Here is a 12,608-nt window from a genome sequence, read left to right on the forward strand (position 1 = left end):
GCAGTGCAAACTGTGCTGAGGGAGGTTGTTCTGTACCCAGGGAATGGTCTGGGTCTGATCCTGATTTGCATCAGTGATGGGAATATCGGTTCTGAGGAGTCACAGGGGTGAATGAATAGCTCAGGTGACGTGAAAGTCAGGAGTTCACAGTAATAACACCACATGTCTCCAGAATAACTATACTCAAATACTGTTGTGTGATACTGAAGATCAGGGTCAAACCACAGGGTTTGTTTGGGTTTTATTACCTACTTGAACGTACTCTCACTGCACTACCAGAAACCTGTATTAGTGGTGCATAAACAGCAGAACCTCAGTCCTGAACTTATCTTTCCTTCAGTTTCCGGCAGCCCCTAACTCCCTCCTGGGGCCCTTTGTGCCCCTCTGTACTCTGCTCCCACCCATCAGTGCCTCTCTGAGGCGTTTTATGTTTATTCCCATAATGCGGGGTTCTGTATGGCAGAACAGGGGTAGGTGTTTGTGCGCAATAAAACTGCAGCCTCTGCTGTCGTGAGCAGGTTAACTCATCATTTTGCCCTGCTTTTCTCTGGGATGTGGATGAGATGGGATGGATGTTTTCAGAAGTCCTTGCAGTCTCTCTCTTCCCCCTTCTCCTTGTCCTCATTAGAAACTGTCCCTCTGTCCCTTCTGGAGAATGTTTGGCAGGCAGCTTTGTATTGCCTGTTTTGGGTTTGCCCTGAGAAATGACAGCCTGGGAGGAATCAAACTGAATTTGCAAACACACAGGAGAAATGGGAACGGCAGTTGGGCTTGGAGCGTGACACAGGGAGACCACATTGTTTGGGGTGCTCATCTATGACAGGAGTTCCTTGAGGCTTCTGCTTCCTTCAGGGCATCGTAAATCCCCTTTTTTCCCCTGTATCCATTCCCTGGCATAGATGGACATAAGAAAGGAAAATGCAAAGGAAGTGTTCCAGTAAGGCTGCTGATGTGAGCAGCAAGTTGCAGAAAGCAAATCCTCTTGAGTTATTATGGAGATTTTGGTCCTGTGCTGCTCTTTAGCAGCCACATTTAAATGAACTTCAGTAGCATATGTTAAATAACTTGTAAAGCGCTTTGGGATACCAAGATCAGCGTTATCTGTGTAACACTCCCTCCAGATGTTCTTTTAGGGTTGTTCAAGAGACAGCAGTGCTGGCTAATAGTCCTTTTAGTTACCTGTTACATCCATGTTGTACCTGCATTGTGAGATGATCAGAGGGAGGGAAAAACAATCTTGCTAAACTTCTTTTTAACGTATCTGTGTCTAGGAGAAGAATAAATCAAATAATATGAAAAGCCGCAGAAACACTAAACCAATAAAACAAGGTGAGCTAAGCTCATAGTATCTTTTCTTTAATGTTTATAGATTATTTTTTTTAGTAGCTATTGTGAAGTGAATAATAATAATAAACAGAAGAGGAAAGGACAGGAAAGCTCATTTCACATTCAGAACAGCTTATTAGGTACATAACCCTCTTACCACAGTCAGTTTCAGAGATGCATTAGCAGGAATATTCTGGATTTGCTTGCATGATGGGCACAGGGTAAGGATCTGGAAGGAGTCAGCTTCATCCAGAGCTCACTGAAGACAATAAGAATCTTTTTTCCGTTGACTTTGGAGAGCTTCTGCCACAGCCTACAGTGCTAAGTAAAAAATAAGTTGTAAACAATGTCATTGATTGTAGACTATGAGTTAAATGTATTATAAACCATAAATCAGCCAGTATGTAACTTGGGGAAGAGTTTTAATATACATTTAGAATGGAATTTTCTGTGTGTATGACTGTGGTTCTACCAGGATGAATCCAAGCTGTTTTCATCATCTGGGAGCTGCCTCTCTAGTAGATGCATTGTGTTATTAGGAGGTTATAAATATATGTGTGTATATATTAAAAAAAAGAAAGTTCACAATTCCTGTGAACTGAGCAAAAATCACTTGGTTTTTATTTTATTTTATTTTAGGCTTATTATAGCTGCAATTATATGCCTCTCTGTGCTGCCTGTTAGTTTATATTTAACCCCTTATTCCGCTGTAAAATGTCAGGAGGAGGAATTAATTCCCACAATTTTAAGTTATTCTGTCTTGTCCAGACTTTCCCGTGGCACCTTTCCTTGGGCAGCTTGCCAGCAGTCTAAGTGCCACAGTTCATTTGACCAGTGATACAGTAAATGTGCATTTCCTGAGGAATAAACATGATTTTCCTGTTGATGGAATTCCTGCCTTTCCTCAAAAGTGGCGTAACACTGCCTCTTCTGGGGTGCCACAGCAAACGTGGGAGGAGAAGGAGAAGAGAGAAGGAGAAGCAGAGCAGGAGGCATCAGAGAGAAACGTTCATTTTCTCGTTGTTTTTGGTTGATTAGTGCTTCCTGGAAAGAAGAAGGTATGGAACTGGTCTTCCTACTTGGAAGAGGAACAGATGCCAGCTGCTCCCCAAAAGCTGTTCAGAGAGGTTGGCGACTTTTTTCACTCTCTTGCTGTTTTTCTCAGGCAACATCACAGGATTGCTGGCAGTTGCAGGATTACTGGCTCGGTGGAGGTGGGATTGGAGACCACCCTTAAGCCGGCACTTGGATTTCTTAGTTGTTTTGGTACAAGCAGGCAATAAATGTTTGTTTTCTGCCCCGGGAAACAGGCATTTGCCCTGGGAGTCTCATCCCAGACTAGGGTGTAAAAAATGCTGGTTTAATCTCACAATAAGCAGCAGCCGTTTGGATCTGCTCTGCTCTGGACCAGTGGGCTGTTAGCTTCCAAGGACGACTGGAGAGGGACAGCCTAATGTGTGTCACATGTGCTGTGTGGTTGTGCAGAGCCCTCCCAGCCTGTCAGCTGAGTCCCTGGCTCAGGAAATGGTGTGGGTTCATTCCATGAAGTGCCAGGAGGGAGGGTGGGTGCTGTGTCAGTCTCACGGAGGTGCCAGGGGCTGAGTTCAGCCTTGGTAAAGCTGCCTCTGCACCCCAGTTAAATGTGCAGCTCCCAGTGAACACTTCAGAGCCCAGGGCTGTTGGTCCCTCCAGAGAGAGCTTAAAAGGAGGGAAGATCCAGTCCTGCACTGGGTCATTTGCAATCCCAGTTCAGGATGCTTTTAAACTTTTCCTGTATTTCACCTGTTTCACTTGGATTAAGACTGCAGATAAATTAAAACCACAAATGCTTTCTGGAATAACTGTAAAACTGAGCTGCAGTTCAAGCCTGCCTTGTCCGTTTCGCTGTTTGAGGATGACAAGTTACCTTTGGGGAGAGTCTGGACTGACACAAAGTGATTATGGCTTTCACAGCTCTCTGATTCTGCATTGAGCTGGGAAGGGGATTCTTTGGTGTTTGAGAAGAGCTCATTTCTGCATCTTCTCAAAGATGTGTTTATAGCTAACTGCAACAGTTCTGTGTTTTTGAGAAAATAATTAGAATAATGAGTAAGTGTGAAATACGGTGATTGTGCTGATTCCTGAGCCTGCACCTCTCTCTTGGAGCCACAGTCACTTGGGGTGGGATTTTCTTCTCTGAGTTGAACATTTGAAGCCTGAAATACAAAAATTTGAATCCTGAAGTATGTTATGACTGCTCTGCAATAGATTTTGTCTTTAGGAATTAAAAACAAATATTTCTTGCCCCCTCACAGTATCAGTCATTCCCACAAGGCCGAAATGGATTTAAAGTTGGAATGAAATTGGAAGGGGTGGATCCTGAACACCCCTCTCGATTCTGTGTTCTCACAGTGGCTGAGGTAGTTGCTTTTCTTGTCTTTGATTCCAAAAGTCCCATGTACATCCAGAACTTTTTTTAATGAAAAGTGGGAACGTAAGAGTAATAATACTTTAGTTAGCTAATTAATGGTAGGAGTTCAAGGTGACACTGAAGGAATGGTGTTATGTGATTAAGGATCTTTGCCTGAAATCATATTGGCGGATTTTTACACTTGTAACTAAGAACAGCAAACCTATTAATTGCCTGCAGTGAACAAGTGTGAAAAAGAACAATGCCATGAGGCCCTAAGACTTAGTAAATATAAACAAGTCAGAATGCTTTTTTGCTGCTTTAGTTATGTGAAACCTGGGTTGTTCTGGTATAACCATAAAAGTTCTGGGGCTGCTTTTGTACCCCAGGAATGTGTGCCTGGAATGGAGCAGGAGCTCATGGAGGTTCCACTGTCCAGTTCAATTTCCAGCTGTTCAAAGCTGGGAAAGAGGAGCATGGAAACTGGGAGAGCAAATGAGTTAAAATACAATTAGAGTTTCTGAGAAATAAATGAGATCCTGAGTTACTTTCTCTGTGAGTGCAAATATGAGGGAGTGTTTTATTAGTGATTTTCTTTCTCCTTTGTGACCCTTGGTGATAATCAGAGCTTCTCTCACTGCAGGTCCAGGGGTACAGGATGCGACTGCACTTCGATGGTTACCCAGAGTACTACGACTTCTGGGCTAATGCTGATTCCTCAGACATCCATCCTGTGGGCTGGTGTGAAAAAACAAACCATAAGCTGCTCCCTCCTAAAGGTATAACAGAAAATAGAGCGGTGTACAAGAAACCATAAATTCTGCTAAGAACTGGATGTCCTGGCTTGGCATATTTCATTTTTAGTGTGATTTCATTGTGGAACTTGGTCTGAAGGGCTAAAGGGAAGAGGTTTAACTAACACAGTGACTCACAAAAGAGCAAAATATCTTCTCTGTGATATTCCCAAAGAGTGACACCATTAGTTACAGTAGAAACTCTGGATTGGATGTCTCTCTGTGCTTCAGAATTTGCTTCTTTCCTGTGTTCAGTTCTTTCCTGCAATTTTCTAGAAACATTTGAAGGTTGAAATTAATGATTGTCCATTATGGTGAAAAAGAGACAGCTGATTTAGCTGAAATGCACAGCCCCTGGAGATCATAGCAGGGCAGTTATCGTGCAAAGTTCATATTCTTTCCACATAATTTCCATTTCTGAAAAACCCAACAGAATGTACCAGGGCCATGTAAAACAATTTTTTCTCTCTTCCTAGGTTTCAAGGAGGGAGAATTTAATTGGACTTCCTATCTGAAGAACTGCAAAGCTCAAGCAGCTCCAAAAAGCCTTTTTAAGACCCTCAGCAGTGTAAGTGGTGATACGGAATATAAGGGGTTTCAATAGGTCTGGTGCTAAGTGAGTTTTGACCAGAATATTTATGTGGTTTTAATATGCTTATGTCAGACGTACAACTGCAGTACTATCAGATGCAAACTACTTCCTACTGTGTTTTTTTTTTTTTTTAAGAAAGAAAACAGGTACAATTTTTCTTCCTTTCCCCAGTCACTGACTTTCCAGAGAAGGAATTTGTATTTCCCTTCCTCCTTAATGCTGGAGGAAAAGATTTACTGAACTATTTATTAAATATATTACAACTGTCTGTTTTACTGTGCCCCTACAGTCAGGATATTTGTGTCACTTTTCTCTCATTTAATCACTTCCAAAATAATTTCTGGTTTCCAGCAGCATGCTCATGTGTGCCGAGGGATTCATTATGGGGCTGTGGATCCTGCGCATTTGTCATCCTTCCCCACTGTTGCTTTCTCAGTGGTGGTTAACCTCAGTTCCCGTGAAATCCTCCATCCCATTTCATGTTACTGGAATGACACAAAGCCCACGGGCTGGTGGATTGGAGGCTGCACATGGACAGTCACTGACTCCAGTAGGATCAGGGCCCAGCTCTGCCCTGCTTCCCACTCAGTCAATTCATCTCTTTGAAGACTCTCCTAACTTTTCCGACAGTAAAACAGGATGTGCAATGCCTATTATCCTCAGCAAATCACTGCAGGGTGTTTCAGCCTGGGTGTCTGCAGTGGTGGATGTACCACTGAAAACACTGGTTTTTGAGCCACATTATCTCTTTCTAGGTAGTAGTAACAGTCAGTGCCAGAACTCATGGAAATCCTGTCTGCAGACTTCCTGGTAGTCACTGTGGTGTGTTTTGGTCTTTGGGTTTTGGGGTCAAAGAAGTTTACAAGGGGGATTTCAATGGCTTGACCAAGAACATGGCTGATTTCCCTTTCCTGGCGTCCTGTTCCTCAGTCTGTCATACCTTCTGGGTTTCGTCTGGGAATGAAACTGGAGGCAGTGGACAAGAAGAACCCGTCACTGGTTTGTGTCGCCACCATCACAGACATGGTGGAAAACCGGCTGCTGATCCATTTTGATAACTGGGATGAGAGCTACGACTACTGGTAAAAGATTCTGTTTCTGATACGTGTCTGCAAGTAGACTGGCTTTGCTTTAAATGCAGGCCCTAAAGTTGGGATCTTATATCAGTTGTCAGGCATCTGAATAATTACTTGAGGTTTTCACAAAGAGCCAGTTGCCCAGTCGTTCCCTTCCCATTTGGGTACTGTGCTGCTCAATGCAGAGCCAGTGGGGATGGCTTCAGCTGTCTGGGAAGCATTGGAGGTAAGAAAACTCCTTATAGTGCCTGAAGGGGCTCCAGGAGAGCTGGTGATGGCCTTTGGATAAGGAACAGAGGGACAGAACAAGGGGAAAGGCTTCCCGCTGCCAGAGGCCAGGGTTGGATGGGATATTGGGAAGGAAATGTTCCCTGGGAGGGTCGGGAGGCCCTGGCACAGGGTGCCTGGAGAAGCTGTAGTTGCCCCTGGATCCCTGGCGGGGTCCAAGGCCAGGTTGGACAGGGCTTGGAGCAGCCTGGGACAGTGGAAGGTGTCCCTGCCCATGGCAGGGGGTGGAGTGGGATGGGCTTTAAGATCCCTTCCAACCAAACTATTGCAAGATTTACTTTGTATTCCCCTTTCTTTTGGGACAGCGTGAATGCCTTGAAAACCCAGTGTTACACATCCTGAGGAGGCAGTGCTTGTCTTCACAGTGATCACTCCCACTGAAAGCATCTGCTCACCCAGCGAAGGCCTATCAGACAGCATTTGAAATCCTGCCTTTCTTTTTGCTTTCCATCTGACTGGTGCCAACTTTCCCTCTTTGTTTCAGGTGTGAAACGAGCAGCCCATATATCCGTCCTGTTGGCTACTGCCAAGAAACTGGAATCCCACTGACAACACCACCTGGTAGGTTGGAAGTGAGGCTTACTTCCTGCCTCAGCCAAAAAACCTGCAAACTATCTTCTACATAATTTCATATTTGTAAGTTCCAGGTTCACTTCAGAACTCTTTACTGCCTGAACAATATTATTGTTCCTACTTTTTGCCACTGCAATTTATGTGGTTTCATAGTTCTTTGAAGAAATGGAACAGGGTTTGGTAATTTATAATTGAATTTGAATTTAGAAGGGAAAAAGTGAGAAGGATTTCCAGCGTTTCCTACAAGGCGAGCTGGGAGAAAAAGGGATCTGTACTATGATTTCCTAGATGGAATTTCTGGAAATCACAGAATACTCTAGGTTGGAAGGACCCACAAGAATCATTGAGTCCAACCTTTAAGTGAATGGCCCATACAGAGATAGAACTACAGCCTTGGCATTGTTAGCACCACACTCTAGTGATTTCCTAGACGGAATTTCTGGAAATGAAGGAGTAACTGAATCCACATCTCTTTCTGCTGTACTGGAATTTGGTAAATGAAGAGAATGTTGGCAAGTAAGAGAGCACAGAATGTACAGGGAAACCAGTGTTGTTTTCAGGCATCAGAAGTGCTCATTCACCTTAAAAATAGCAAACATAAAAAAAATTAAGCCTGGCATTTGTCAGACTGACAGCCTTGGAGCAAGAATTCGTTGTATTTGCTGTGTTCCAGGTTCAGTAGAGCAGGAAGCACTGTCTGATCCCTCTGCATGGGTGGAATTGGCCTCAGCGTCTTTGCTGTAGAGTAGAAGGGGTTATGAACATTCCCTCTCAGCAGCACCACATCTGTGTGTGCTCCTGGAGGGTTCAGCAGGGCTGGGCTCTGCAGTTCTCTGCTCATACTAGGATTTCCTGTGCCCCCAACAAAACCTGCAGCCAGTTCTGGTCTCTCTGCTGAGGGACATAAATGCAGCAGTCTGCAGACTGTGTTCTGCATTTAGTCACTCCACCCTCCTGCCGAAAGGAACCCATCCTGGGGATTAAAATTGCCGAAACAGGAAAAAAGTAGAGCAATTTCTTAAATGTAATTGCCAGGGAGAGACATCCCACTGTTGTTAAAGCAGCACACTCATGGAGCCTTTTCTCTCCAGGCTGCTGGGTTTACTCAGCCTGGGTGAGCAGGCAGCAGTAGGGGAGAAGGTTCTGCAGTCTTACAGGCATTCACACTAAGAGTAGTTAATAAAACAGGAAATTAATTCAGTGATGCCATTGCACATCACAGAATCCTCTGACTAGCTCATAATTGGAGCTTTCTGTAGAGAATAAGAATTGATTAAGCTGTGCAGAAATGAACTCGCCAGGGTTCAAGCCCAGTGTAAAACTGGGGAACTGGCAGAGCTGCTCTGGGTGCTGGAGGTGCAAACAGGCCACTTTCTGGCATCATCCATTGTAAGTGCTAATTACAGTCTCCCAGAGCTGCCTTTTTGCTGTTTCTAGCAGTAAATGTGGGGGTTTTCTTACAGAAATGTTAATTCTCTGTTTTTTAAGGACACAGGGATTCCAAAGCCTTCTCATGGGAGAAATACTTGGAAGAAACTAATTCCCAAGCAGCCCCGGCAAGAGCCTTTAAACTGGTGGGTAATTCTCTTCGATTGTTCTTGCTTAGGTGCTGTTATCCACCCTTTTTTTCCTAAATGATTTATTTGAGTGTGGTTTACCTTTTCTGTGCCAGGAGGGTGAAACTGTGGTTTACTTTAAGATCATCTCAGTGCTGCTAAAACAAAAGCACACAGCAAAAGACAAGTTTTTTTGGGTTTTTTTTGATACTATGGAAAGCTGGCTTGGAAAGGATTTTTAACTAAATATCTTCAGTGGCTCCATTAGCAGATTTAAGGGCAGAGCTTTCAGTCCACACAGGTAGCTCTGGCTTCCAGAGGTATGTGGGAAGTGCCTCACAGAGGGCACAGAGAGGAGAAAGAGGGCAGTTATCTGGTGTCCCCTCTACATGAAGTTTTAAAAATCTTTCTAAAATTCACCTTGCAGTTGTGCAAATATGTACTTCCCTGGCTGGTGAGGCTGGAATTAAGGTAGAGAAGTTCATATCAAGGTTTTACCTGTGCTGGTATGGATCTTAGTCCTTTTGGGGAGGAGCCAGCTGTGCCCTCCACAGAAATAAATGTATTAACAGATGAAAGAGCATCTCTGCCAAACCCCTGGGTGCTCTAAGACCATCCCACAGACTCAGTGTGAAGGTGCTTCTCTCAAACTTGGGATTGTGATCTTTTGTTTGTTTCACTGCAGTTCAGTGTGTTAATCTGGAATCTCACTGTGAGCAGAAACAAACCAAAAACCTTTGAAATAATTGTACTTTTAAATTGGGGTGTTTTTTTTTCCTTCCACGCTGCTGGCTCACCTTGCTGAACTTTACAATATGTTTGAAAACTGTTCCATCGTGACACTTGTCTTGGTTCCTTTTCCTAAAGTGGAAGTTGCAGGTTAATACCTGCTGCCCTTCTGTGTATTTTTGTGGAAAGGTCTTTGGGGCTGAGGAGGAAAAGCAATCATTGAGGCCTCAGATAAGAGAGGCAAAAATCCAGCCAGACAGGTTTGATAATTGCCAGATTTCAGCAGGTTGTCCACATGGGGTTGGTGCAGGCTGCAAGGTGGTGCTAAGGAGGTGGAAGAGGTTTTTGCCTCTTCAGAGAGCTGTAAGGCTTTAATTGGAGTTATCTGTAGCACAGTGGAACTCCAAAACATCCCTGGGTTGAGGTTTCCCATACCTGGGAAGCACCTTGGAGGCAGGGGAAGAATGAGGAGTGGAGCCTGTCAGTGGGACACAGCTGTTGCCCCCAAGGGTGGACTAAGCTTCTTTGAGCAGCACTCCTAAAATCCCAGTAGAGCTGGAAAATGTAAACTTAAAACTCCCAGCCCAGGTCCTCTGTAAGATCTGCCATTGTGGCTTCTTCCCTCAGATTTTCAGGGTCTAAAGTGTGGTGAGAAATGTCATCTGAACATAAGACGGCTTTGCTCAGGGCAGGGAGCCTATTCAGTACTGAGAACTCCCTTCTTTGGATTCCTCCAAAGTGAAGTGTCTTCCTAAGGGGGATGCAGCTGCCTTGTCTGCCTCCTTTCCTGTTTTCCAGATATTTCTGCAGCCATTGTTCTGCTCCTTCAAGTATCAGGCTTTGAGAGAAGAGTAGAAGGACCAATTTTGCCTCTCATGAAACTCCAGAGTGCAAATTAGCATCTAAAACTGTATTTCAAAAATGAGACAGAAAAGGTATTTGATATATCAGCAGTGAATAGAACTCTTTCAAGCTCAAACCACGTAATTTTTCTGGCTTGGTTGGACTGAAGAGCAAATAAATGGCAAAGCTATTGATTTTTTTAAAAATATTATTATTATTCCAGCTAGCAATTACAGGAAATCAGTACATAAGAATGTGGATTGAGAGCCAGAACAGGCATTTCTCACTGAATTAGCTTTTAACAATTTTAAACAGCTTTCTTATGTAGTCTGGAGACACAGGTCATCAGCACAGATAGCAGGTCTTGGGTCTGGATTTCTGCCCTCTCCACCCAAAAACTCAGGAGACAGCTCCAATATAAGCATTGTTATTTCAGCGCATCCTCTTGGGCTGGCAGTTCCAAAACATTCATAAGCTATTGCCAAAAGGGCAAGAACCCTTCAACAAGGCTGAAGCAAAGAGCCTGGCTCTTCTTCTGGGCAGGATTTGGACCTTGAGCACTCAGCTCCTTCAAGGAGGACAGACAAGGTTGACTGGTGCAATAAGATGCTCTTGAAAATAAAAGCAGTTTAGATTGTCTGTTTTGTGGTGGGTCCAGTGTCTGACAGCCCACTGATAGATGCCTGTGTCCGGGTGAAATGTCCAAAGAGGAACTTCAGGTGTGGAGTTAATCCCCTTAGCTCAGGAGTGTATCCTCCTTCCTGCCCCCAGCCACTGGCAGTAAAAAGGGTAAAGAAGACTGGGATGGAAGAGTGATTTTAATAATTTCATTAACCTGGTCATGTTCAAATAGACAATTTATCATTTCTTGCTAAAATCCTGACATCTGTGTGCAGAAGTGAAGAGAGACATGTTTTGAGTGAGTATCCATAACCCCCCACTGAGGTCAGAGAAGGAATTTGCAGTCAGATAAATGGAAAAATTGGTAAAAGCTGTCTGTTGCTTAGAGGTTACATAGGGTGCTGCAAAGGGCACACATCAGGTCAAAGGGTATTCTGGAGTTCTCCCAAAGTCTTTAGGGTTTGAAGAAAAGGGTGAGTGAGCCTCTGGAGGGGAAAGCTTCATGATGTGAATCCCAGCATGGCAGTTCCCAGCAGTTGTTAACGAGCAGCACGGGTGTTGTCGTAAGGAGTAATCTGTGTAATGAGGGTAACTGAGATAGCCAGGTGCTGTAGCTGATGCCAGGGAGGAGTAGGGCAGTGAAGAGAGGCTTCACACAATTACATGTTTAGAGTGAAAAGTGGGAACTGGCCACTGTCCTTGCTGGTGTGACATCACAGAATAGTCCAGTTGGAAGAGAAACTGGAGATCATCCATTCCAACCCCCTGCCAAGGCAGTCACCTGGAGCAGGTGACATAGGTGGGTTTGTGTAGTGGTTTCATGTTCACCGAATTTCTGGTATGCCAAATTTAGTGTAGTGGTTTGAGTCTCTGCGCTTTTTTACCTCTGAGAGATAGGATTTTGGGAGAAAAAGGCAAAACAGGCCCAACTTAAAGGTAAACGGATAGTTTATTAACACACAATAAAGAAAAAGAAAAGGAAGAAAAATAATTAAGCCTTCAAAACCCTTCTCTTTCCCCCACCAGTGTTCACTTTTCTACAAACAACACAGAGACAAAACCTGTGATTTTCAGTCAGTTTCACCATTTGAATATAGTCTTTCAACAATTCTTTAGGAGAGAATTTCTTTCTTAATTTACCATGGAATTTTTCCCACACTGACAACCTAGAACAGTTCTCTTGTGTGTCAGAACTCTCACAGAAACAGCTGCCTGGGAAAACCTGCTTCCATGTGGTCTCCTCTCATTAGCAGTTTCCCACGTTGCTTATGGGGTGTAGGAACTCAGGCATCTGAGGTGTCACCTTTTAAAAGTGAGCAACTTCAAAGGCAAAGGATTCTTCATCTCAAGAAGCAGAGATGTCTTCTCACTTCTTTCACTGGCACAGGAGGCTTCTTATCTCTGTTCAGGCACCTCATGGGACCATAAGAATCAGAGATTCTAATGCAATATTACTCAGTCCATCACAAACACCTTTGCTCAAAAATCCACAAAATCATCTCTTCAGATGCATATTTTTCCCATGATTTAAAGGATAATCTACCTATAGAGTTCATTTCCATAGATCAATAAGAAAGTCCAGCCAGCAGGCAACTCCTCCATCCTTCCTCTAATTAGTCTTCCACACTCTCTCCGTCCGACTGTTATGCTGGGTCTTCTGTATGTTCACTCTGTCTCTCCTCTCTCTCTCTGGGAAGGGCTAAGTCTTAAAAGGTTCACGTTGCTAGGAAAGGGTTAAATCTGACCAGGCCTCTTCTCTCCCCACTGCTGCAGACTTCAAGGTCAAGCCAGGGGAGCAACTGAGGAGGAGCAGCCTCCACG

At 44.0% G+C, this 12,608-nt stretch overlaps 1 protein-coding gene across 1 annotated transcript in view; it reads left to right on the plus strand.

Annotated features, from left to right (window-relative positions):
• Positions 1–12,608, plus strand: part of LOC136301407 (lethal(3)malignant brain tumor-like protein 3) — a 42,618-nt gene that overhangs the window by 10,290 nt on the left and 19,720 nt on the right. The window contains exons 4-11 of the mRNA XM_066204401.1: positions 1,272–1,329; positions 2,365–2,453; positions 3,621–3,725; positions 4,359–4,494; positions 4,986–5,077; positions 6,032–6,183; positions 6,950–7,026; positions 8,527–8,612. Coding sequence (XP_066060498.1) covers positions 1,272–1,329; positions 2,365–2,453; positions 3,621–3,725; positions 4,359–4,494; positions 4,986–5,077; positions 6,032–6,183; positions 6,950–7,026; positions 8,527–8,612 — 795 coding nt within the window. The remainder of the gene's footprint in view (positions 1–1,271; positions 1,330–2,364; positions 2,454–3,620; positions 3,726–4,358; positions 4,495–4,985; positions 5,078–6,031; positions 6,184–6,949; positions 7,027–8,526; positions 8,613–12,608) is intronic.

The sequence above is a fragment of the Chamaea fasciata genome, unplaced genomic scaffold (genome assembly GCF_029207755.1).
Source record: "Chamaea fasciata isolate MVZ Bird 193981 ecotype frontalis unplaced genomic scaffold, bChaFas1.0.hap1 SCAF_26, whole genome shotgun sequence".
Lineage (NCBI taxonomy): Eukaryota > Metazoa > Chordata > Aves > Passeriformes > Sylviidae > Chamaea > Chamaea fasciata.